Below are 26,260 nucleotides of genomic sequence, written 5' to 3' on the forward strand. Positions count from 1 at the left end.
TCCGACCGGGCCGAGCCCGTGCTCGGTGGGGTGGTGCGAGCCGGACGGCCCTGGGGAGGGGCGGCAGGGGCACGGGGGGGCGGCCCGGGACGCGGCCGGCGCGTACCTCCCTTTCAGGACCGTGCGCTCGGCTCGCGCCTTTGAAGTGCACAGTTAAATCCACAGCGCAGTTTTTGTTGGAAGCGCCCGGAGGACATTTGGTGCGCGGAGTGACTGCTGGAAACAGGACCTGTGTTGAAAGCCGGGCCGGGCGGGGGCCGGAGGGGCCGGGGGCGGCCGCGGCGGGGGCGGAGGCCCACTCGGGTCTTTTGCATAAAAGGGGCGGCGGAGCGCGCCGCTTCACCCTCCCTCCCGGTGGATCTTGCTCTAATCCCGGGATTGTTGTTTCCCCGCACCCCCCTCCCCTGCCGCGCGACTCCCGATGTTCCCCGACGCCGGGACCGGCCCGGGGGGGCCCGGGGCCGCCGCTGCGAGCCGATCCGGGGGCCGGGGCCGGGGCCCTGCCCGGGGCGCCTGCGAGGTCTCGCCGCGGAGCGCGCGCGCGGATCAATGGTGAGTGCCGAGGCCGCGGCGGCCGGGCGGCCCGCGCGCTTTGATGTGCCGGCGGCCCTTTGAAGTTGGCAGGCCGGCTATTTCGGGGCGCTCTCCGGGCTGGCGCGGAGGGGAGCGGCGGGCCCGGCGCCCAGCGCTCCGGGGGGCTTGGCCGGGCCGCCCCGCGCGCCCTGCGCCCGGGCCCCCTCCCCAGCGGGTGGCGGGGGGCCCGGCCGAGAGACTTCTGCAAGTGGCGGCTGCGGCGGGGGCGGAGAGGGGGCAGATCCCCCCCGGGGGTCGCGTCGCAGGCGTTGTTATGGATGTGAGTCGGGGTGTGAGTGTGCGCGGGAGTGCCTTTGGAAGGTGGGATGAAAGGGTGGCGGCGCCCCCCGCTTGCCCTCCCCCCGCCCCCTCCCAACCCCCCCCCCCCCGCCTCTCCCTCCGCCCCCTCCTCCCCTCCCGCCTCTCTCCCCCCTCCCCTCCTCCCCTCCTCCCCTCCTCCCTTCCCGGCCGCTGGTCCGCGCTTAGGGGCCCCGAGCGCTGGCCCGGGCTCAGTCTGCGCGCAGGAGCGGCCCGAGCCCGGGGCGCCCGCGTCCCCCGCGTCCCTCCTTCCCGCCCGGGCCCCGCGCCCCCGGCCGCCCCGGCCCCTTTTGCGGAGAGGCAGAGACTCCGCGCGTCGCCATTTCTGGACTAGGCTGCTGCTTTCCGTGCCTTTTCTGCGGGCGTCTCTGCGAGCGGCGGCGCCGGGGACCGACCCGGGCTCGGGGTGCCGCGAGCGCCTCCCGGGGCTCCTGCCCCGCGCTCCGCGGCCCGCTCGCCGGGGCTCTGGAAGCGTTCGGTTGGATTTGGGCCGGGGGGGGTGGGGGGCGGGCCGGTGGGGCTCCGCGGAGATGAGAGCCCGGCCTCGGGCCGCCTTCGTCTTCCAGGTAACGGGGCCGCCCCACCTTCCCTCCGCCCCGGCAGCGCGGCGCTACCGGCGGCCCCGCCACTCCGCCGGCGGAGCTGCCCAGCCCGGCGGCCTGGGGCCCCTGGTTCGGGGTCGCGCCCCATCCCCCCCGGCCCGCCCCTGCCCTCCTTAGTTTGATCCTTCCAGTGCTAGGGAAAGCGGCTTGTTTATTGGTCAGATAAGACTTTTTTCTTTTGGAAAAAAGACAGGCTTGAGGTCAGTAGAGTTTGGGATTCTTGGCAGAGGCAATGGTAGCGTGAGACGGTTTCTGATCCGGTTTTGTAGGGTTTGTGGCTCCGGGAGGGGAGCTGGGGGCGGAAGTGGGGGGCGTAGGGGGCGGCGGGTCTTGAGGCTTCTCTGCTCTCTCGCAAAGTTTGGAGATCAAAGTCTTGCCTGAATGAGTTGATTTCTGGTTCTGGCGAACGGGGAACACCGAGGTGTAGACTGAGCCGGATTCTTGGCGGGAGGCGGGGGCGCAGCGAACATTTACATCTGGGTGGAGGGGGGCGTTTTCCAGCTGGGAGCCCATTCCGCCCCTTGCTGGGCGGGCTTCTTTCTCGGTCGAGGATCTTCTGAATTTTTAAGGAGTGGGAAGGGGGAGCGCAGAGGGAAGGGGTGGGTGGGGGGAATGGGAACCAGATGCCGGGGAAGGGCACGTTTGGAGCTCGAGTTATCTGTGCGGAGAGCCGAGTGGGGAAATTTACCGAAATTGGTTTCACCTGCACACAGCCCGGCGGCTCGGGGTGCGCGTCTTTGGAGTTGATGCTGACGGGGGTGGGGGGGGGGTGGGTAGCGGAGCCCAGGCAGCACTGCGTGCGCCCAGGCCGAGTGGGTTTTTGGAAGGCTCGGTCTTACACCTTCCAACCCCCCCCCCCCGCCCCCACCCCCAGCTCCCACCCTCCGAGCTCACAGCTCACCTTCCCCGCCCTCCCCCTCCCAAAACGTGCTGGGAGCTCAGATTTCGCCTTTGAAAAAGCAGCGTCGGATACTTTAGATGAGCACCTCGCAGATAGCTGGGTTGCTTGATTTGAATTTGAGGAGTTGAAAAGCCTGTTTACTTTCTTGCTTTGATGTTGGGTAGATCTGGTTTTGATTAGATCAATACCCCTTTCTCTCCCCCTACCTCCCCCCTTCCTTTTCTTTCCAGAAAGGAGGCTCAGATGAGCCCCTGCTGACTTGAGAGAGAAAGAGAGACCACGCTGATCGCTGACAGGAGCTGGGGGAAGAGAACAATTCCCGAACTCCGTGCGCAGAGCTCCCTCGCCATGAGCAGTGCTGTGCTGGTGACTCGCCTCCCAGACCCCAGCAGCAGCTTCCACGAGGATGCCCCCCGGCCCCCCGTTCCGGGGGAAGAAGGGGAGACCCCACCGTGCCAGCCCGGGGTGGGAAAGGGCCAGGTCACCAAACCCATGCCTGTCTCCTCCAACGCCAGGCGGAACGAGGGTGGGCTGGGAGAGCCTGAGGGGCGGGCATCCCGGACTCCCCTCTGACCAGGTGGACCAAGTCTTTGCACTATTTGTTGGGCGATCAAGACGGTGCTTATCTCTTCCGCACTTTCCTGGAGAGGGACAAATGTGTGGATACCTTGGACTTCTGGTTTGCCTGCAATGGGTTCAGGCAGATGAACCTGAAGGATGCCAAAACTTTACGAGTAGCCAAAGCGATCTACAAACGGTACATCGAGAACAACAGCATCGTCTCCAAGCAGCTGAAGCCTGCCACCAAGACCTACATTAGAGATGGCATCAGGAAGCAGCAGATTGACTCCATCATGTTCGACCAGGCCCAGACTGAGATCCAGTCGGTGATGGAGGAAAATGCCTACCAGATGTTTTTGACTTCTGATATATACCTCGAATATGTGAGGAGTGGGGGAGAAAACACAGCTTACATGAGTAACGGGGGCCTGGGGAGTCTAAAGGTCGTGTGTGGCTACCTCCCCACCTTGAACGAGGAAGAGGAGTGGGCTTGTGCCGACTTCAAGTGCAAACTGTCACCCACCGTGGTGGGCTTGTCCAGCAAAACCCTGAGGGCTACAGCCAACGCGAGGTCCGCGGAGACCGTTGAAAATGGATACAGGTAAGACCTGGGCCGGGGAGGGGGCCGGGGCTGGAGGAGGGTACGGACCTTGCAGATGTTTGGAGTTGAGTGGGGTGGATGGTTGGATGGATGTGCCGCTGAGGCCGACAAAGGTCTGTTGAGAGCTAGGACCGCTGGCCACGAACCCTTTGATCTTGGCTTTTCGTTGTTTAAAGTGGGGAAGAGTGTGCTCCCACAGCTGCATACCTGCAGTCTTCCAGGGCTAACTTCAAACAGGGGCAAGCAGTGTTCATTAATGCGGGTTACTTATTATCCTGGGCCAGTCTTAGAAGGGAGAGAGAAAGAGGGAGAGAGGGAGAGGACAGCAGCTTTTGATGCCTCTGAGTCACCAAATACACTAAACACCACTTTTGGAAGGGGTCATTCACCACTAATCAGTGGAGAGTGGAATTAATGTGGTTGGGGAGGCAGCTGGGTCGTGGAGGCCTGGGAAATAGCGTGTGCACCCATCGGACATGGGGGTAAGTGGGGTCTTTGGAACTTTTCTGTTAAGATAAGAGCCAGCAGTTGGCTTAACAACTCTGGCTGCGGTTCTCTTTGGAGAATTAGGTATGTGCCCACCAGGAAACCTATCCTAACTAGGCAAGGTCCTGTGACTTCCCTGAATAAAAGGACCCTTAGCTTTGGAGCCCGCTGGTATATGAATCTAGGTTTTAAATGCTTGCAGCCCAAGGGTCAGACCTCAGCTGATCGTTGTGTTGCTTGGTGCTGGCAGAGAAGAGTCTTGGGCGGAGGGGACGGGGCCCTGGAGTACTCTCCCTTTTGGAGGCTTCAAAGATCAACAGCCCTTTACAGAAGGAGAATGGCCAAGTCTTAAGATTCTTGACCTTTGCCAGCAACTTCAGACCTCCCGTTAGAATGAGTCTTTCTGTGTCTCCCCCTCTCTCCCCTTCCAGCTCTCCAGAATGAGCCTTTTTCTTTGAGGTCGTTGCCCTTGGCGTGCCGTGGAAGGGGCGGTGGGCACTCCATAGCTACCTGAATGGTTTATCTTGCTCTCCATTGTGTATTTCTTCATGTGTTTGGAACCGGGGATGCGATCTGGTGGCTGCCTCCGTGGAGATTGCCCTCTCCCTGTAGAGAGGGGCCTTCAGTGTCAAAAGCGATAGTACGAGGGGGCAGGATAGTGATGTCCGAGCCTAGAAGCAGTGACTTAGGGGCTGGCCAAGAGCTTTTTGACTTTCCATGGGGAGCGAAGAGCTTGTTCTCCAGCCACCAGAGGGCGCTCCTACAGCCTTGAGAGCGAGTTTACTCACACTCAGACATCTGGTCTACACCTAAGTAGCGCTGGATTGGCTTTTGAAACGAAGCATGGGATCACGTGAAAGGAGTTGTTTCAGCGTCTTGAAGCTTATGGTTTCAGGTTGTTTGAAGGGAAGCTACTAGGTCTGGCGTCTGTGGCTGGGCAGTCACTGGGCACCTGTTACTGCCCCGTTCCGTTAGGCGGACATTCTGGTAAATCTCTGCTGGCCTCCTTGCCCTCCAGTTTGGCAGCTGAAGCTGAGACTACTTAAGCCCTGTGGTAAGGCTGCTTCTCCAGGGGCTTTCCAACAGTGGAGCTTCTGTGTCTGCCCGAGTCAGGACCCAGAGTGCCCCCTTTGTAAACTGCACCTGGTTTGGTGGTTTGGGACTTTTCACCCTAAGAAAACGCTCCCAAGCAGGACCCTTCGTGACCCCTCCCCTTTGTGGGTGGGCAGTAGAGACCCAGCCTCGCTGTGCCCCTCCCCTTTCCAGAGCCCTCCAGTGGGATATCACCAGGATTAAACTTTCTGGAGATTACTCTTGTGAAGCTTTTTAGATCCCCAGGGGCAGTGGCCAAAGATCCTTTGTGTTGCCAGGGCTTGCCTTCTTGGTTGTGAACCCCTGGCATCGTTGATCTATAGAGACACCTTTTCATCCGCCCCTGAGGTTTCCAGGCTCTATTTGTGTGTGCTTTCTCCCAGCGTTGGGTTGAAATGAAGTATTTTACCTGGATTACATGAAGCCCATGTGTCTTAACCGGGCATCGTCACAGAGAACTTAAGAGCCATCCGATTTCATTTTCACATACGAGATATTCTATTCAGGCGTGCCTGTGATGTATTGGGCGGTGTCCCAAATTCTTCCAAGGCCTGGGTCCCAGCCCTGTCCACTGCCTGCTTACCTGGGCTGAAGTCTTATGAACCCCATGTGTCCTTCTGTGCAGTGACAGGCACCATCCGTCCTGTTCGTGTCCTAGGTTGCTCTTATGGGATCAAAACAATAGACCCGAGAGCCCTTCGTAAAGGGAAACGTTCTGAATAGTCGTAAAGCATTAGAACTAGTATAATTTAATCCTGATGATGAGTACATGTGTGAGAAGGGCAACGAGGTGAGGATGTCCCTTTCAGAGAGTGAGTCCCGGCCTCCAGCCCGCAGTCACCGTCAAGTTTTAGAGTGGCCCCCCTTCCCGGGCCTCGACTTCCTCTACCTGTTGAGCTTAAGTCTGTCTTTTCAGCCCGTTACTGGGATGGGGGATCCTTTCCCGCTCTTCCAGGTCTGCCCCTCCTTGCAGTGCACTCACTCATCGAGCGAGGGACGGGGCTTCGGGGATGGGCTTCATAAGTTAGTAACGTGAATGAAACAGAGACCGGGAGACCTGCTGAGGGTCCCCATCAGCTGTTGAGGAGCAGCCCCGGCAGCTGGGTGCCTTCCAGGCCCTGCGTTCTCCTTGGGCGCTCAGAGGAGCCTCATTTGTAACGACTTGTTTGTGTCCTTACTGATCTGGTGTCAGGTTTAATATAAATAGTTGGAACGGAAGAGCAGGAATTATCCTCGGAGGGAAGGACTCTGGTTTGTGGGTGCTTGAGAGGGATGCCTGGGCTTTTGATGGTCTCTATAAATAACTTAGAGCAAGAGTGACCCGTTGGTAGAGCACGTGTAAAACCCCAGCACACAGACATATCCACAGAACGCTGAGGTGTGTGTGTGTGTGTGTGTGTGTGTGTGTGTGTGTGGAGGGGCTGTGGGATTAGGAGCTCAGCCCAGCATTTATTTTGGGAAGGAGACAGTGCTAGGCTCACAGAGTGCTCCCTGTGCCCTTCCCAGTCTGCCCTGGCCCTGGTGCCATCCTCTGGTGCCTGGCGGCTCTCCTCCGGCCTCCCTTGAGATAAGTCGGGCCCAGCAGATGGCCCTCTGCTGGCTCCAAGTGCTTCCTGTTCTCTGAAAGACCTCACCGATGAGGCCTGCGAAGCCACCGGCATCCAGCTTGGCTGCAATTATCAAAGAAACTGATGCCATAGGAAAGATACGCTGGAGGCAGGAGCCCCCAGTTAGAGGACGGAGCCTCTGATGGAGGCAGTGTGCCGAGACTCACTGGTGAAAGTTTGCCTATCTGATGGCTCTGGCGCTCAGTGCCACGCGAGTGCCAGACCCCTCCCTGAACGCCCTCTTGATCTTGCCTTAGAAAATGCTTCTTGAAGAGAGGGTTGCCTTTGGGCAGTGACTTTGTAAGTACACTGTCCTAGGGCACAGCTTTTAGAAGCAAATACTTGTTAAGTTGCGTTGTTTTGGTGGTGGGGGTGGGGATCCGGAGGGAGATCCCAAAGGTCAGGTCTGTTGTGCACTGTTGTGCTGGGGGGGGGGGGGGTGCGGCGGGGCCATGGCACCTTCGTGGAGATAAGAGATAAGAATAAGCTGGGGAGGGGCGACTGGGTGGCTCAGTCGGTTGAGCGTCCGACTTCCGCTCAGGTCATGATCTCACAGTCTGTGAGTTCGACCCCTGCATCAGGCTCTGTGCTGATGGCTCAGAGCCTGGAGCCTGTTTCCGATTCTGTGTCTCCCTCTCTCTCTGCCCCTTCCCTGCTCATGCTCTGTCTCTCTCTGTCTCAAAAATAAATTAAAAAAAATTTAAGAAAAAAAAATTAAAAAAAAAAAAAGAAAAAGAATAAGCTGGGGAGAAAAGGCCAGCAGTTTCCCTCCCCTTAAGGTCCCAGGACTTCTGCTCCCTGACAGCACATGGGGGTCCGTGGACGCACGCCCGGTGCGAAGTCTGCCACACAGGCCCCCACTCTCTGTAGGAATTTAAAATCCTTGCGGCAACTGTGGGAGCACCGGAGAAATAAAGCATCTGGGTACAATTACTGTAGCGTGGTTGAGTTTCTTTCCTGTTTTTTAAGATACGAGAAAAGAGCTCTAATCCGTGTTCTTAAAATTATGTGGCAATTCTGACAAAGTTCTGGGTTCTTAAAAGTGGAGTTTCCGTCTCTCTCTCTCCTCCACAACCCGGCCCCTTCCTCTGCTTTGCCCTCCTTCCTCTGTCACGATCGTAGGGAAACCCAAATACTTTATTGCCGCCAAGTGAGCTGAGAGCGGTGTATTCTGTTCTTAAGTACGGGTCACACGGGAGCCCTCTGTTTTGGAAGTGACGGAGGACGAGTTTCTTTGGGGATCCATGTGTTTTGCGATCCACTCTGGTGAGCGCGAGGCCGTGCGCACACACGGATTGGAGTCTGCTGTCTTCTTAGTCGGGGAGGGAGGGATTTCTAGTGAGTTCTTTTTCTCCGTGCAGAGGTTGAATCCAGGACCTTGTCAGTGCGTTGATACCACAGAGATGGCAGCACTGGAGGGGTAGAGAGGGTCCGGATGCTCTTTAGGGCTATCTGGGCTCTCCTGATCTTGTACTGATGTCTCTTAGACTAAAAGAACTTTCCAGCCACCCACAGGATGGTCCCAGGTCTTTTAAGGAGGTTCAGCAAAGTCTAGAGCGCCTGCCACGCTCCGCCGCCCCCCCGCCACTGAGGGGCCGCACGCAGAGAAGACCGATCCGGTCCTTGCCCTCGTGGAGTTTCCAGTCTGGTTGCACAGGACAGGCATCCAGCGTGCAAACACACCGGCGCCGCGTGTTTAGAAGTCACCATCAAATCATTGTTGCACCATACGCTAGCCGATTTGGACGTAAATTAAAACAAATAAAATTGAAAAAAGGAGAAGTCACCACAAACCCTGCAGGAGAGTTGCGGCCGCTCTGTTTTCGTTGGCGGTTGGGTTTTTGGAGTAGGACTATCATCTCCCCAAATCACAGTGCTCTGGAGTCTTCAGAGAACGTAAGAACTTGGTGCCGCTGGCCAAGTCTGACCCGTGTGCTTCTTGGGTGCAGACCCCACGTCAGTGGAGGCAGTGACGTGACTGGTCACCTGCCGGCCGGGGGGCTGAGCCAGCAGCGGTTCTCGCCTCTCCACTCCTGTTCCCTGTCCGGGGCTGAGAGCGCTTACCTGCCCTGGGCTTCTGAAGCCAGGAAGGGACCCTGGAGACTTTCCTCTCGTTCGTTCATCCTGCTTCAAGGCAGTAACCCTGTCCAGGCCCCCCGGAGAGCTGGGTACTTGGGACGGTTTTCAAGACTCGGGTGATTCCATAACATCCATGGGTCCGCTCAGACCAGCGGGCAGCACTTTCTTCGTTCTGACTTAAGAGCCCAGTCTCCTCTTGCTCTGCCGTTAGTGACGATGCCAACACAGCCATCCTCTGCCTCCGAGGATTGTTACTGAATCCTCCTCATCCCGTCTCTTCCCCAGGAAAAGTCATCTGCCTCTCCTCTGCTCCCACCGCTTCTCTCTCTCCAGCCCTGGTGTCTGGAAATCCCACGTTGACGCAGGACCAGCTCTGAGGCCGGGAGGACCTTCCCTTCTTATTTAGTTAGCCTGGCATATCCTGGGGGGATATCCTGAGACTCCTTGCCCTCTACAGATACAAGGACAGGGCCAGTGTCCCAGTGCCCGTTCAGTGGACCATCTCTTGGTCCAAGGTATTCGGCAGATTCAAGGGTGACATTCCTCATGTGTGCTTTCTGGTTCATTCTGCACCCACCTGCCATTTCTAAGATGGTCCCTGCTGATGTTGAGCACCTGTGGGAGTCTGGATGTGGGCTCCCTGTGTGGCCAGGTCTCCAGCCAGGTGGCCTCCGACCAGGCTTTTGGCCCCCACCTGGGGCTCCGCGCCTCCTGCCACGGTCGTGAGGCTGCATGACGCCGGGGCCGCGGACGTTCCTTGAGCACCTACTGTGTGCTGGGCACACAGCTGCGCCAAAAACAAGGGCCCGCCTGGACTAACCGTGCCGTCTGTGGAGATGCTTCGTTTTTAGTCACATTTCTAAACTGAGGGGCTTGGCCTAGGTCCTCTCTGCTAGAGGTTCGTTCTGGCTCTAACGTGTTAAGACTCTGGATGTCACTTTTCTTTTTTCTTTTTTTCTTTTTTAAATGTTTATTTATTACTGAGAGACAGTGACCAAGCATGAGCAGGGGAGGGGCAGAGAGAGAGCGAGACACAGAATCAGAAGCCGGCTCCAGGCTCCGAGCTGTCAGCACAGAGCCCGACGCGGGGCTCGAACTCACACACTGCGAGATCACGACCTGAGCCGAAGTCGGACGCTTAACTGACTGAGCCCCCCAGACGCCCCTGGATGTAACTTTTCTTGTTCGTGGTATCAGCTCGAGCTGGAGTTCAGGCCTTAACGACAGGGCCCTGACCCTTCCACGTCTTTCCCATCCCAGCTGCCCCCGTTGACTCCCTCACACCAAACTGTGGCCACAACTCCCTGCCCACACCCGACCCTCCTTCGGTCCATCGGTCCAACCTGGGCGCCCGGCCTGGGTCACTCATGCTGCTAGAACTTTTTAAACTGTTGAGGCCGGTCTTTGTATTGGGAGGCAGGACGGGTTTGGGTGAGAGTCCCAGCTCTGACCTGGGGACAGGCTGCTGTCCTGCAGGGCCACCACCCGTGTGCCCAGAACGCCTCCTCCCCCCAGGTGGCTGCAAGCATGGGCTGGGGATGAAAGGATGTGTGTGAAGGTGTGCCCCTCGTTGTGGGCCAGTGATGACGCAGTCTGCCTCCCCAGTGGCAGCGCCCCCTGTTGTGACCAGGCCCTGTTGTGCCAGGAGACCAGAGACCCGGGCTGGGTCAGTCCAGAGCTCAGCACAGTGCTGCACACGTACTGGTGGATAGGAGTGCCGCGATCACGCGTGGAGACTGCTTTGACCTTTCACGAGTCCCTTTCATGTGCCACCCCCAAGGCCATCTTTAGAGACCTGTGCAATGGCCTGCTGGAATAGGTTCTCTCTTCTGGGCCTTCCGCTTCTCCCCCAGCTGAGTTCTTTGCTGTTGGCGTAGACTGGGTGGGCCCAGTCGAGTGTGCTGGGCTCTTTGTCATTGAGGCCTCTTGCAACTTCAGGCTTGACAGGCCCCCCTTCCTGCAGCTCACGGACCACAGTGGCCCCTTCCTCACCCACCCCCCCCACCCTCCCCACTATGTCCCTTGCTGGTGACACAAGAGGAATGCAGCCCAGCAGGGGACAGGGACACTGGTTGTTCTGGGAGATCAAGAGAGCAGAATGGGGAGGCTGAGGCCACTGAAACAAAGGGCAGGAGACACTGGAGGAGGGGCCTGGACCTTCCTTTGAAACAGCGGCGCTGCTCATTTTAATCCTGTGGGGCTTGGTCTTAGCCTTAGCCTAGCTGCCCAGGTGGGGGAGGGCGCGGCAGAGGCCCAGCTCCGGGTGGGGTGGAAGCCTTGAGTGTCTCTGTCCCATCTGACCAGTGTACTGGACCCAGGTTGAAATGAGAAGGTCATGCCAGGCCTTTGGTTGCTCGAAACCTGGAACTACGCCAACAGACCCCAGACAGGGAGTTGGGATGCGAAAGACCTCTCGGGGGTTCTGGAACTGTGTTCCTCCAGTGTAGGCTTGGGTATGGTGGTGGGGAGGGAGAAGACCCTTCACCCGTATGGAGTAATTCTCCTTTTTCACTCAGTAGCCTCCCCTTTTCCTTCCTCTATCTGAGTGTGTATTTAGCACTTGGTAGGGTCCCCTGGGCTGCTTATGGCTTCCTGTCACCCCTGACAGACTTGCCCTTGACAGCACGGGATCCCGGCCTGCTTTCTCCCCAGGGCGAGCCAGTGGCCCCTGCCGTCTGCCCAGATGAGCACCTGGCCCTGGGCAGCAGGTTGGCCTGAGCACATGGCGGGATCATGCGCTCGCGGGTCCCCGGATTGCCTGGTTACCTGGGTGTCTGGTGCGAAGCCGTGACGCACTGCTGTTGTACTTTCCCCGCAGGTCCTTCAAGAGGAGCGACCCTGTTAATCCATACCACGTAGGTTCTGGCTATGTCTTCGCGCCAGCCACCAGCGCCAATGATAGCGAGATATCCAGCGATGCACTGACTGATGATTCCATGTCCATGACGGACAGTAGTGTGTAAGTATCCTGCTATCCCCCTCATGTACGCGGTTGGCAGTGACTCACCAGGCCAGCTGGGCAGAGTCCTCAGCCGGCCATCCTCAGCTGGCTTTGCAAACCCCGTGTGTGTGTGTGTGTGTGTGTGTGTGTGTGTGTGTGTGTGTGTGTACATTTGCTTGGCAGGAGGGGAGTGTGCCAGTGCTGGTTTGGGGGGGTGATGTGGTAGCCTGGGTGGAGTCAAGCTTAGAGCCTTGAAAGGAAAGTTGACTGGTAGAAAACGAAAGTAAGGTAGAAGGTTAAGATGCTTCTCCAGAGGTTTCTTGAGTTGAGAGACCCATCTTCTGGTTGCCATTCCGCCTTTCTTCCCTGGATAGAAGTGCTTGGCTGGTCTCGAAACCCAGGTAATCCAATCTGCGGAACCAGCAGGCGGGAGATGGGGTGGCATCTGAAGGGTGGCACCTTTTCTGAAGGAAAAGGCATTGAAGGTGGGGGTCAGACGTCCAGCGCTCTCTGAAGGCCCACTGGGTGTAATGTTGCCTCACAGGTGTGTTCAAATGGACACGATTCAGTTCACTGAGTGTTGGTGGGGTGCCTGCTATGCGTCAGGTTCTTCCCCTAAGTAGGGCTTCTCTCCAGAGTCTGATCTTGGATCTTTTGCAGATGGCTGCACTTGGCATACTAAGAGTTTGTTCCTTAAAAAAAAAAAAATATTGAAGAATTGTTGACACAATGCTTCGTTAGTTTTAGGTGTGCAACGTAGTGATTCGACAATTCTATACATTACTCAGTGTTGACCGCGTTAAGTGTAGTCACCACTTGTCCCCATACAATGTTGCTACGGTGTTCTTAACGATATTCCCTTCGCCGTACTTTTCATCTCTGACTTTCCTATTTCAAAACTGGAAGTTTGTACCTCTTCGTCCTCTTCACCTATATCGCCCGGCCCCCCACCCACCTAGCGTTTGTTCCTTTGCTTTCTAAACCACAATCCAGGTCCTCGGGGTGGAAGGTCTGATGATGTCAGCAGGCCGTCAGGTGGGGGTCACAATATGCATTGTAAGTCATTTGAGGTCAGGCAGTGGTGATCTCCGGGTAGAGAGCAACCATTCTGAGTCTCGTGTGTGTGTGTGTGTGTGTGTGTGTGTGTGTGTGTGTGTGTGTGTGTGTTGAGCTGGGTGTCCCCATCTCTTGCCCTCCTTTGAGGTTCTGATTCAGGAGAAGCAAGAGAGGTAGAGCCTGGGATTGGGCAAAACTCCCCCAAGAGCTCACCCAACTTCCAGTTGAGAACTACCACTCCAGAAATGGTCTTCAAAGGCTTTCCCACAAGTATTTTGCAGTAGGAAGTTCTTTTGCTAAGGGACCAGTTTGGAAAGGCAAACCCACTGAGCCATGTATCATGGCATGTGTAGAGTTTTCTCCTTTTAGCTTCCTAAAACTGGACCATCTACTCTTCCAGTTTGTTTGAAATCACCTGGTTTCCGTTGGCCAGTGTCCTGTTTGTTGGCCTGTGGCATGGAACCAGTTGGAAGAGAAGTTGATGAGGTTGGTGGATTTGGGATTCTGCCATTGATTTTCCCCAGCGGCTTTCACTGTGTTGTCTCAGATTCCCCTGTTAGTCAAGGGAGAGAGATCCACCAGGGGAAAGGTTCCGTTTTAATAAAAGACGAGTATTTTGGCAATAGTAAAAATAGAATAAGGGTACACCTCTTCCATCCAACATAGAGAAATGAGGGGTTCCACTGAAGTTAGTTTTTCATATTGACCGAACTCTTTTAGTCTCTGCACCTGAGAACAATTACCGTTTGATCGCCATAGTTCTTAAAATAATACGTTTTTGGTTTATGTTGGATAGTATTAGGCATAACCCACTTCTTTTTTTAATTATTATTTTTTTAAATGTTTGTTTATTTTTGAGAGAGAGAGACAGAGCATGAGCAGGGGAGGAGCAGAGACAGAGGGAGACAGAAGCAGGCTCCGGGCTGCTGTCAGCACAGAGCCCGACGTGGGGCTCGAACTCATAAAACACGAGCTCGTGACCTGAGCCGAAGTCGGTTGCGTCAGGGACTGAGCCACCCAGGCGCCCCAGGCATAATTTATTTCTTGATCCCGATAATTAATACAAAGATCTGTTTTCATGCTCTACTGTAGTATCTCCTGGAGTACAAGGTTAGGTAAGGCTGTCTGCCTCTGTACACACATATTGGCGTTTTGAAAAAACAGTTGATTCTTTTTTCTCTCGGTCATGCTGCCCGCTGTCATTTTGCTGCTCCTGTGTGTGTGCTCGCCTCTAGCAACATCACCCCTTTAGCTTTTATTTGTGGATTGCATGGGGGCCTTACTTTCTGAGTAAAATGAGAGTAAGTTGGATTTGAACGAGGGGGTTGAGTGAATCTCCTAAGTCAGATGCAGTTAAGACTGTAAAGGCCTCTGTTTAGTTTTCTTAGAGACTGTTTTTGGCTTGCTTCCTGGTCCTTGTCTGCATTTCAGTCCCCACCATGGATGGAGGTGTTACTCTGGGTACACGGTAAGCTAACTTGGTGGTGTAGTCCCCGCACATGTTTGAGCCTCACAAGACCCACGCAGGAAGGCAGGCAGTCACTCGTGACTTTCACAGATGGGACAGAAAGGCCCAGTGCTGGCCCCGCAAGACAGAGCTCAAATCCAGACCAGGCATAGGTCCTTGCTCTTTGCCTACTACTCCCCTCCCCACAAGCATGTAAATTGCCAGCATGAGATGTTAGTAGGACCAGTTGATAATGAGACCTTTGAGCCACTTTGCGTTTCTTTTATTTATGAGGGAATCACACTGCTTTCTTTTGTAATGGGTTGGAGGAGGGGTAGGAGGGAGCACATGTGCAACTTCTCCCCTGCACACTGCCCCCCACTTCCTTCATGCTTTCCCAGAAGAACTTTCTCAATTTTATTTAGAGACGACTTGAAAGTTCTCTCCCTTCCCACTTCAGCTAAGACACTTGTGGACTTGGCACACCCACTAGCCCCCGTCTGGGATCAGAGAAGTTACCTTGGCCAGCCGGCTGTTCTAGGTAGCCAGGGGCTGGGTGTGGGCCAGGAAAGTCCACTTGGATATAGAGACAGCAAAGGGCAAGCCCTTGATGAGCAGCTTTCTTTTTGGGGCACTGGGTCCCAAGAGGCAGGACCTCAGTGTTGTCCACCCCTCCTGCGGTGTAGCTGTCTGGGATTGGTGGTGAGGACACCAGGACCCCAAGGCCAAGGGAAAGTGCCTGGAAGGCTCGGAGACCTGGGGCCTCCATGTTGGGTCTGAGCTTCTTTTTTTTTTTTTTTTAAAGTTTATTTATTTATTTTGAGAGAGAGAATGAGTGAGCAGGGGAAGGGCAGAGAGAGAGAGAGAGAGAGAGAGAGAGAGAGAGAGAGAGAGAGAGACTCCCAAGGAGGCTCCATGCTGCCAGTTCAGAGCCAGATGTGGGGCTCAAACCCATGAACCTTGAGATCATGACCTGAGCTGAAACCAAGAGTTGGACACTCAACCGACTGAGCCACCCAGGCGGCCCGGGTGTGATCTCCTTGACGGGGGTGTTAGGTGCTCTGTCTGAGTCTTCTCCCAACCAAGTGGGCAGGCTATCCTATGCAGCCGTCACATCTGTACCCCCCTGGGCATGTTCATACCAACTGGGGGCGAATTGCTCAGCAGTGCGGGGTCCTTCTCTCTGGGGAGATGTTTGTTCAGGGCGGTTTGCCTCATGCTGCCTACAGCGGGGGACAGAGAGGTCTCCGGATCAAGAGCCCATCGGATGAGGGAGGAGGATGTTCCCGAGGGTCTCAGGCCGCCAGGCGCTGGGGGTCCCTGGGCCCTCCTGCTCTCCTCAGGCTTGGCGTGAGGGCCCAGGCTGTGCGAGCCGCTTTCTGGCCGGCTGGCCCTGGGTGTGTGTGATCTGCCCGGTGCTGGGCGGGTCACCCGGGATTCCCAGGGCTGGGATTAGACCCCTCTTCAGAGCTCTGCCAATTGTGGGCCTCGCACAGATGAGAGCACGGAACAGGCGAGAAATAAAATGTGTGGGGGATGAAAAGCTGAACTGAACCGCTTTCAGCCCATTGTTCTTCTGGGGAAGCTTAGCGGGGATAAGAGGGTAGCAGGCCCCTTTGAAATTTCCTTGAACAAGTGAATAGGAGCGCCCCATAAAGCGTGAAAAGAACCCTGGCTGTTTCTCCCTGTCACAATGGCCGGCTCTGGCTGCCAGGGGGTCTGTTGGGGGCTGGGGAGTGGGGCCTGGCCGCCCTGCTGGGAGCTGGGGAGGGGACCCGGCCGGGGAGGGGGAGAGGGGGTCACGGGCGGCCTTCAATAGACTCCAGAAGGTTGGAGTTCATTAGACACAAGCCCGAGAAGCAATGGTCTCATTTGCCCCAGGACCAATTAAGTCCTGGGGGCCTTTGCAAAGAGGGCCGAGTAGAAGTTGGGCAGGGCCGGCCTGCACTTGGCTGTTCAGGGAACCGGGCGCCAGGGCCCACAGGTACAGAGCTGGCAGGGGCTCCAAAGAAATCATTGCCTTCTCCCACAGCCCACTGCTGACTTCTGTTTTCCTGCTAAGTAGAAAGCCCTGTTAAAGATGGCTGGGGATTGGGTCTTCATGGTAGGCCTCTGAGAAGGCTGTTTTATGAGCCTGTTACTCTGAAACCTGCATTCTCAGAAGAAATAGCTTGCTTGCTTGCTTTTCTTTTCTTTTCCTTTTCTTTTTCTTTTTTTTGGGGGGGGAAGTTAGCTGCCAGACTGCCAGCGAAGTCCTAAAGCCCAGTCCTTGGAGTGTTGGGCACAGAGGATTGTGGGGACCGTTCTAGGGCATCAGGCCTGGGAAGATGCAGCCCGTGGGGGTAGGCGGAGGCGGAAAACATCACCAGCAGCAGGTTCTTCGCCGCCTAAGCGCGGCTTCTGTGTTAGAGGCTGCCCGGAAGCGTGGAAGCTTCGTCTGCAGCGTGAGGGCATCTGTCTTGGCTGTTTGCGCAGAGCAGCCCTCTCTAACAGTCGGGATCAGCTCGACATTAGCTTCCGCCCAGGGTGTCACCGAACCAGCGCAAGATGCTTCCCTCGCGTTACGTGCGGAGGGGTGGCTCAGGTTCTTTTCCTTATTTATTTTTATTTCCTTGTATCTTATTTATGGGTTTGCTTTGGACACCAGGGAAAGCATCTGAGTGAACTTCAAATATTATCTTATCTTACAAACCAGGCTTTTGATGTTGGCTGCCATCAGAGGCTGCCTTCTGAGTGGTTGCCAAATGGGAATGCGAGTGGACGCGTGTACGAGTGAGTCGTATATGGCGAAGCCTCGGGAGGACGACACTTGGGTTAGGCGGGGCACGGCGGAGTCAAAAGGCTAAGCTAATTGGCTCGGCTTAAATGGCAGCTAAGTGGAGCCCACACTTCAAAACCACTGCTCCCCAGAAACAGCTGGGCCTCAGCAGCGGGCTCGTTAGCTAAAAGGCTCATAATCAAAGGAGATGGTATAGGGACCAAAACTCGGACACTCTTGAGCTCACAGCGTTGAGCATCCAGGAAATGGATCGTAGACTTTTAGGGCCTGAGCACAAAGAAGAGTGGCCCTCTTCTGGAATGAGCGGCTGTTTTGGAAGAGGACTCTTGCTTGGCTGGTGGGGAGGTAAAGCGCCATTTCCGTGAAGGCACCGGTTACGCCTCTGAGCCTCTACAAGTTGACGTCTCTTGTCTGCCCTGGTCACGAGTTTCCTGTCCCGCTGTTGGCATCTGCCCCGGGTGTGGTGGGGGCGTGCATTGGTTGGGAGGTGGGGGTGCTGGAATCATTTGTTCCTCTTGCCTTCGATGGGCCAGGGACCTGCTTCCCCCGCAGAGAAGCTCTACGTACTTCCTCCAGTTCTCTTCTTCCTTCTGTCCTGTGTGGAAGGAGCAAAAGAGGTATAAAAGAGCCCGCTAATTTGCATCTGTGTGGAAAGGGGAAGAGCAGAGGCTACTAGCCGGCACCCGAGGACAGAGTCTCGGAGGAGGTGGATGGGGACCTCCTCCAGGACTCTTGAAGCCTTGCCTGTGTCACGGCAAAGTCTGGGGGGTGCTTGATTCCTTCCCCCCGACGTTGTCAGGAAGGAGGCCTGGGGCAGAGGCCATCTATCCTTATTAAGTCCCCAGAGGAGTTGCTGGTCAGGAGAGAAAGGCAGGGACCTTGTCTTGCAGCCCTGGGGCAGTAGAAGTTGGTTATACCAATGTGAGACCCAATCTAGGGGACCCCCGTGGTCACCCCCACCCCACAAGGAACGTTAGGTAAGAGACAAGGGGATCTTCACTGTGCCTTGGGAACCACCTGGCATGCCCCGTAGCCAGCGAGTGCTGAGTGGTGGGGTAGGATGTTCCAGAATGTTCCCCAGGTCTTCCATTCGCCCCTTCAGAATGTCACGTGACTTCACAGGGCTTAACGAATGGGCCATCAGGAAGCTTGGCACCTCCAGGTGGGGCGGGAGGGTGGGTTGCTGAGTTAAGGACGCCTGTTCTGGGGCCCAGCAGTGGCTCAGATTTGTACCCTGGGTCTAACTGCTACTGACTGACTCTAGGAGAGCTGCAGAGAGTCCCTGACCATCTTAAAACTTGGTGAATTTGGGACTTTGTGAGAAGAAAGTCGGATTATACGTCACGTGTGTCTGACCTACAGTGGGAACCGGTACGTGGGGGCTGGCAGCCTCGAGTTAGAGTCAGACCCCTGGTGTAGAATCTGGTTACTGGCCGAGCCAGTAACAGCTGGTCAAGCTCAGCTCGTGAGCACCCAGTTTTCTCCCGTCTTGGAGGTGATCCCATAGTGAAAACATGGAGTTCCGGTGAATACATTCCAGGTGGTTCAGTAAGTTTCTGAACCTAGAACCTTTTATCCTGCCTGGCCTTCCGGGGCCCGGTCAAGCGAGTGAGAAGATGTCTGGGACTCTCAACCTGCGCTGGTCAACTGGCATGCTATCTCTGGCCCTCTTGGCCTTTCTCTGGGACGGGGCTCACCCTGTGTGTATGTCCTTGCTTTAGATTAATCCTGTTTCTCCCCTTGTGTCCTCAGTACAAGGCTCCTTCACGTGCTAATTCCTAGCCAGAGTTGGGCTGACATACCTCATTGATGTATTGACCTACCATGGTCCATCTGTGTCATCCCCGCGGTGGCCCTGTGATCTGGCCTAGGTCAACAGACTTCTGGAAATTTCAGCCACTTGGAATTTTAGGGCATTACACATGAGGAGCTAGAGGTCAACCAGTTGCCCCCGTGTGCTCCCGGGTATTTTTAGGCATTGCTGACTTTCACCCACTGCTGATGAGCCCAGATGTTTTTCTTCCTTCCACCCTGTGATGAACAAAACACCGGGAAAAGGGAAATAACCAACTACCTAATCTCGGTGTTTACAGCCTCCAAGTATGATTCAGTATGGGAATGTTGGAACCCTGGCGCTTTTGTAAATAAGTGGCCTCCAGAAGGGACGGCAATGGGAAAATAGTCACACCTTGAGCGTTTGACGACTTTCAAGCTCAAAGTTCTTTTTAAAAGAAATCCTACGAGTGCCAAGTCATGTTTTAGTGCAGACTAGCCGGGGTGGAGGCTTTTCTTAAGTCCACTTGCTTTAAAAGATGAAGGACATAGGGGCTCATCCTGCCTTCAGGTCTTTGCTCAAAGGTCACCCTCACTGCGAGAAGTCCATCGGAACTCCCCCTCACCCCCCACCGCATCCTTTCTTCCCATTTCCTGCCCTGTATTTTGTCCTAGTGCTTACCACTTTCTAACCTGCTGTAGACTTTGTTTTTGTATTTTTGCTTCTTGCCTGCCACCCATTAGACCTTAAGCCTTGTGAGGGCAACTGTCTGCATTTTTGTCCCCTTCCTTCACTGCTGTCTCACCCAGTGCCTGGAACAAGGTCTGACACATAGCAGGTACTCAAACATTTGAACGAATTGCACAGAATGCCACATAGTAGGGGCTTTCTCTTTATGCCCACATTAATCGTGTGTCCTTGGCACTTCCTTAGTTTGGGGGTGGGAGGGTTTGGAGCTGAGGGAAGGAAGGAGCCCAAAAATACTCTTGTGGTGATTTTTTTTTTTTTTTAATTTTTTTAACATTTATGTATTTTTGAGACAGAGAGAGACAGAGCATGAACGGGGGAGGGTCAGAGAGAGAGGGAGACACAGAGTCCGAAACAGGCTCCAGGCTCTGAGCTGTCAGCACAGAGCCCGGTGCGGGGCTTGAACTCACGGACCGCGAGATCATGACCTGAGCTGAAGTTGGACGCTTAACCGACTGAGCCACCCAGGCGCCCCTCTTGTGGTGATTTATAAAAGGAAGAAATTTGGAAACAGTCGGGAGCTTGACTGTTGGAGAATTACACACACCTTCATTAATGCCTGGCTCAGTCTTCTGCGGGCGTGGTCCCTCTTCTTACAATATTTTGCCCTGGTGGGCTCCATAAGGCCCTGGTTTCCTGATTTGGGGCAGTACGACAGACGGTTGGGAGGACGAAAGGGGCCTTAGATTCTCCTACTTGGGACACCTGTAAAATAAAATAGGGGAGCCTTTACTTTGGGCTGGCCGGAATGTAATCCGTTCTAAGGCAGAGCTTGAGAGATGAGCTTTACTAAGCTCTTTCCAAGTCAACGATCCTGAACCTGAGAGGGAGTTTGGCAGTTTGATCTTGGATTGATCTTTCAATTTTTTTTTTTTTTTCAACGTTTATTTTATTTTTGGGACAGAGAGAGACAGAGCATGAACGGGGGAGGGACAGAGAGAGAGGGAGACACAGAATCGGAAACAGGCTCCAGGCTCCGAGCCATCAGCCCAGAGCCCGACGCGGGGCTCGAACTCACGGACCGTGAGATCGTGACCTGGCTGAAGTCGGACGCTTAACCGACTGCGCCACCCAGGCGCCCCAATCTTGGATTGATCTTTCAATCCAACCTTGGGAACAGCCATGGCACCCAGGACGGTGGTACACTTGCATGGAGGCGGGTGGCTCTGACCTCCGGTGGGATCTCAGAATGGCTTGTGAATCAGCCCACATCCTGAAAGCATCCTCGTGAGCCTGTGGCTTCTGTCTTTTCCCTTCCCTTAGAGATGGAATCCCTCCTTATCGTGTGGGGAGTAAGAAACAGCTCCAGAGAGAAATGCATCGCAGTGTGAAGGCCAATGGCCAAGTGTCTCTACCTCATTTCCCGGTGAGTACAGTCTGGTGGGGAAGGCAGATGTTTTCAGCCATGTTGAGTCTTGAAGAAAAGGGATGGGAGGTGGAAGGAGGGAGGTCTAGGGTAAGAGGAGGAGCATGGTCTGGGGGGGGGGGGGTGGTCCACTAGGGGAAGGGGAAGGGAGGAGCCAGGCAAGAGGTGTTACATGCTTCCTTGAGGTGTGATGCTGAGCAGAGTAGAGCTCAAGATGACCTACTTGAACTTCTACGTTTTCTCAATTCAAAAAAGAAAATTCTCCATGAGAAAACCATACCAGTGCTTTTCCAGAAACCAAGAAATGGTAGGAGTTAGTCCATGCTTCTCATCGGGTTCCCGCTAGAATGGAAGTCCCCTGAGGACAGGGAGTTGTGTCTATGATGTTGAATGCCCTGTCCACAGAGACTAGAACAGCGCCTGGCACGTAACAGGTGTTGACTGAGATGTATTGACTGAATCCGTGAATGAGGAGACTAGAGAAATCTCTGCCTCCTGCAGAAGGAAAATCCTGTCCCTGAGACATTCTCCTCGTGTTGACGGTACAGCGCGATCGTTTCGGTCCTCCATTCGTCTATGTACTTGGCCATTTCTCCTGTTGACTTCCCAGGCCCTGGAGGGCAGCTGTTCTGTCCTGTCTGTTCCCAACCCCAGAACTTGGTTTAGTACCTACAGTTGGATCTGCACCTAATGAATGCAGAACGAGTGAAGTGTTTGGAAGCAAGGATCTCATAAACAGTTTCTCCGTGCGACTGATGTGAGAGGCCACCAAAGCGTGAAGATGCTTTCCTGGCCTCTCCCCCATCTGTTTCCACGTCGCGGAGGGCAGCCAGCATGTGGCCCCCTATACTCCGCAAAGCCTCAGAAGCCTCATGCAATCCGCTGAGACCCAGCCTGCAAGAAAACTCCCTGGGCAGGGGAAGAGAGTGCCCGCCTTTGAGCGGCATCTCTGTCTGTGAATCCTTTCTGCCGGCTTCCAAGAATTCAGTTGGTTCATCAGTTAGGTTGCATTCAGAAAATTAACACGTCGCATTGCTAATCCCACATTGCATTAGTGCACGGGGTGTTGGTTGCTAGAGCAACTCCTCTCCAAAAGCCCCTCCCACGGGGCAGACTTTGTCCTAAAATTGGCCTGTTAGGATGCTTTTCTGGGGACCTTCAGCATCCCCCTCCCCTCCTCAGTAATATTACCCCCCAAACACAACAGTATTGATGATACAGATTTTTTCGGCTGGGCGTTGGGGGATGCAGGGGGCGAACGTGTGTTAATAAAGAAAAGTTCTGTGGCCCAAGCTTGTAAATTAGATGATTTGGTCCTGGGGTGTGCAAATCGACTTTCTCCACAAGGCAGCGCTTTGATCGGGGCTGCGCGGAGCCAGCCTGCATGAGAAGGGCCGGCTCCTACAGGGGGTGGGGGTGGGGGTGGGGGTCGGGGGGCCTTCTCTTTCCCCCACTCCGTTCTGTGGCTAAGTGGTTGCCGGTCACGGTGGTGAGGCCTGCTCTCTGCAGGGAAAAGCCGGCTTTCGCAGGTTGGCTCTCCGATGCCCCCGCCTACCCTAAAGCAAAGGGCAGAGCAAGAGGGGAGTGAGGAAGAGGGAGGCAGACAAGCCAGGGGAGGGGGTGGCGGGAGGACAGGAGGACAGAGAGCCGGGCGGCGGGACTTCTCTGTTTGCTGCTCTTGGCAGGCATCCTCGATGCCTTTTTATATTCTGTACTTGATTTGGAGATGTTCCCTTTTCCCTTGATAGATCAGCTTCAGGCAGCCAAGCTCAGCAGTGTTCTGCTACTAGCCCGCAGCATCTTTCTTCATTTTCTGTACAAAGAGACGGGGAGGAGGGGTGGAGAGAACCAGGGAGATCTAGGACGGTGTTGAGACAACACCACCTCAAAGGTGCGCAGTGTGCGGCCGGGAAATAAATTACCACTTCTTCTGATCCAGCCGTGTGACTCCCTTTTTTCCCCCTTTTCTCCCTCCCCCACCCCCACCTCCCTTCCAATCTTATTATTATTATTTTTTTTTAATTTCCAGCTCCCTTTCTGTTTAGACTCTACTTTTTATTCCTTGAGTTGTCCCTCTCCCCTCCCCACCTCAGAGGGCTGCCTTTTTTTTTTTTTTTTTTTTTTTTTTGATGTTTGACAACAGTCTTTGAAGATTTTCTACTTCAGAGTAGCTACTGATGGGCTGGTTGTACTACAGAGAGAACAAGCGGGGCCTCTCGGAGTGCGACCAACTGCTCCTGCCCAAGGCAAACGCTGGTGGGGACCATGGCTCTCCATGAGGTCGCGGCGCCGGCGCATAAAGCTCCGGAGCAGCCGGGGCGCCGCGCCTGCCGCTCTCCGCCCGCCCGTGCGGCCGTGGCCGTGGCCGTGGCCGTGGCCGTGGCCACCGCGCCCGGGAAGCTCCGGCGGGCGCCGCGTGCCGGCCCTCCTGAACGTGCATCGTGTCTCCCCTCCCCGCGCCCCGTAGAGAACCCACCGCCTGCCCAAGGAGATGACCCCCGTGGAGCCCGCCACCTTTGCGGCCGAGCTCATCTCCAGGCTGGAGAAGCTGAAACTGGAGCTGGAGAGCCGGCACAGCCTGGAGGAGCGCCTGCAGCAGATCCGAGAGGTAGCGCTGGGCCCTGTCCCTCTCCCCGCCCCCGCCCCCCACCCTGGGGCTGGCTGGCAGGTGCCTTTGCTGCGGCCCCACCTCTGTGCCGTGGCCCCGCCCCTCCCCCGGCCCACTGGAGACTTGGCCGTTCCCTGCTGCTTGCTTGTCCGCTTACCCCCCCCCCCGCCCCACCCCTGTGCTGCCTTTCCCTCCAGGATGAAGAGAAGGAGGCCTCTGAGCTAGCGCTGAGCTCCAGGGAGGGGGGCCCCACCCCGCACCCCCTCTCCCTCCTGCCCTCCGGCAGCTACGAGGAGGACCCGCAGACCATTCTGGACGACCACCTGTCCAGGGTCCTCAAGACCCCCGGCTGCCAGTCGCCGGGCGTGGGCCGCTACAGCCCCCGCTCCCGTTCCCCCGACCACCACCACCACCACCAGCAGCACCACCCCCTCCTCCCGCCCGGGGGCAAGTTGCCCCCCGTGGCCGCCTCGCAGGCCGGTTGCCCCCTCCTGGGAGCCAAGGGCTTCGTGACCAAGCAGACGACGAAGCACGTCCACCACCACTACATCCACCACCACGCCCTCCCCAAGACCAAGGAGGAGATCGAGGCGGAGGCCGCACAGAGGGTGCGCTGCTTCTGCCCGGGGGGCTCCGAGTATTACTGCTACTCGAAATGCAAGAGCCACCCCAGGGCTCTGGAACCCGTGCCGGCCGAGCAGTTCGGGTAAGTGTGAGCGCAGACTGGCGATTCTGGAGCTTCCCGGTGGGGGTCGGAGGTCACGGGCACTTGGCTTCCGGGAGGGAGGCGCGGGGGGCGGGGTCTTTGGTGTCCCCCTGCCCCCTCCCCCCCCCAACCCGCTGAACCCACCGGTTCGAGGGGTCCCAGAGGTGTAACGGGGCCCCTGGGATGGGTGTGGTTCTTGGTTCCCCGCAGCAGCAGAGGTGGTACCCCGCCCAGACGGACCGGGAAAAGCGTGGAGCCGGGCCCGGCCCTGCCAGCCAGGGAAGGAGGCGCCCCAGGCGGACCCGGGGCCCTGCAGCTGCCCGGGGAGGAAGGAGACAGGTCGCAGGATGTCTGGCAGTGGATGCTGGAGAGTGAGCGGCAGAGCAAGCCCAAGCCCCATAGGTAAACACCGCGGCGGCGGCGGGGGTCAGGGCAGTCACCACAGAGGTATCGTGGGGATGGCTAATTTTGCAGTGGGCCGAAAACAAATATGACTGTTTGCTCCTGCCGCCTTAATATTAAACGTTGGACTGAGCACACCACAAAAATGCCATGTTTTGGCAACACCCCCTGTGCGTGTTATGGTAGGGGTTTTTTTTTCTTCTCTCCTCTCTTTGAAGGCAGAATAGAGAAGTTTCTATTGAAGTCATATTTTCCAGTTTCTCTAACCCAGTTTCTTTCCTTCTGCTTTCTCTCTCCTTCCTTGTTCAGTGCCCAGAGCACAAAAAGGGCCTACCCCTTAGAGTGCGCCCGCGCGTCCCCCGCCGAGCGAGCCGGCCGGCACCACCTGCTGGGGGGCAGTAACGGGCACCCCCGCGCTGCCCCCCGAGCCCACCCGTTCACCCAGGACCCCGCGATGCCTCCCCTGACCCCACCCAACACGCTGGCGCAGCTAGAGGAAGCCTGCCGCAGGCTGGCCGAGGTGTCCAAGCCCCCCAAGCAGCGGTGAGTGCAAGCAGCACAGAGGTGAAGTGAAGGCAGAGGCTGGGACCTGGCCTCTCACAAAAGGGCCTCTTGCCCTCTCTACCTGGGTCTCCGTCACTCCTCAGGGAGGAGGGGAGGCTTCTGGCCATATAACGAGTCCCCTTCCCACCTGCTAGAAATTGTTCCTCTTAGTTCTGTTTGTTCCGAAGAGCCAGCCGGTAAAGGATCTGTTTGTTAGGCAAGTCAGGCCTTGCAGGAGAATGAATTTCAGTAATTCCTTACAAATCCCGTTCCCTACAGCCGCCCTGATCACGTGAAGCCGGTTAGATGAACACGTAAGAAGCCGTGACTGGTGGCGAACTTAGAGCTCAGCCCTTTGCCTGGGCCGGCAGTGTCCAGTCCCAGGCTCCCAGGGAACCTAGGATAGGATGGCTGTGCCCCATTGGGATGGAAGTTGGCTCTGTGTCTCTTTAGGGCCTACAGGGCACTCCTTTTCTGTCTGCTCCCCCTTTGCCAGGGGACAGCAGGCTTCTCTCTCAATCCTCCGCTCTGGCTGTGTGCCCTCAGGTGCTGTGTGGCCAGTCAGCAGAGGGACAGGAACCACTCGGCCGTTGGTCAGGCGGGAGCCACGCCCTCCTCTAACCCAAGCCTGGCTTCAGAAGAGTGAGTGTCTTTACCCCGACCTTCCTGGGATCCACCTCGTGGTTTATGTTTCAGGGCATCAACTCTCTGGCGTTGGGATTTTTTGGAAATTTTTTCTAGTAGGTTAAAATCACCTCGATTTTAACATTAGCAACGAGGACCAGCAGATGCAGAGGTGGCCGTAAACCAGGATCTCGGAAACTCGGCCTTTACCGGGAAACGCACCGTGGCTCGTACACAGGTGTTGTTTCCCGAAGAGGTGGGTGGCTCAGGGCTCCTGGGCACGCCGCCATCAAAGAGCTGAGATGTGACGCCGTTAGCAGGTGGATAAAAGGGGTCCCCAGACCTGGATGGAAAAGTTGCCTTCATTCAGCTTGAAGTTAGCAAGTTGGAAACCTTGAGCAAGAAGAGGAGTCTCCGCCATTGCAGAGATGGAGAGAGGACAGTCTT

At 56.1% G+C, this 26,260-nt stretch overlaps 1 protein-coding gene across 1 annotated transcript in view; it reads left to right on the forward strand.

Moving 5' to 3' along the window:
- Nucleotides 1-467: 467 nt before the first annotated feature.
- The window catches only part of AXIN2 (axin 2), a 31,816-nt gene continuing 6,023 nt past the window's right edge, over nucleotides 468-26,260 (forward strand). Inside the window, 10 exon segments of the mRNA XM_042966938.1 lie at nucleotides 468-552; nucleotides 2,625-2,947; nucleotides 2,950-3,556; nucleotides 11,639-11,779; nucleotides 20,828-20,930; nucleotides 23,398-23,538; nucleotides 23,736-24,244; nucleotides 24,455-24,646; nucleotides 24,956-25,189; nucleotides 25,736-25,831. Coding sequence (XP_042822872.1) covers nucleotides 2,743-2,947; nucleotides 2,950-3,556; nucleotides 11,639-11,779; nucleotides 20,828-20,930; nucleotides 23,398-23,538; nucleotides 23,736-24,244; nucleotides 24,455-24,646; nucleotides 24,956-25,189; nucleotides 25,736-25,831 — 2,228 coding nt within the window. The 5' untranslated portion in view covers nucleotides 468-552; nucleotides 2,625-2,742.

Source organism: Panthera tigris, chromosome E1, assembly GCF_018350195.1.
Source record: "Panthera tigris isolate Pti1 chromosome E1, P.tigris_Pti1_mat1.1, whole genome shotgun sequence".
NCBI classification, from domain to species: Eukaryota; Metazoa; Chordata; class Mammalia; order Carnivora; family Felidae; genus Panthera; species Panthera tigris.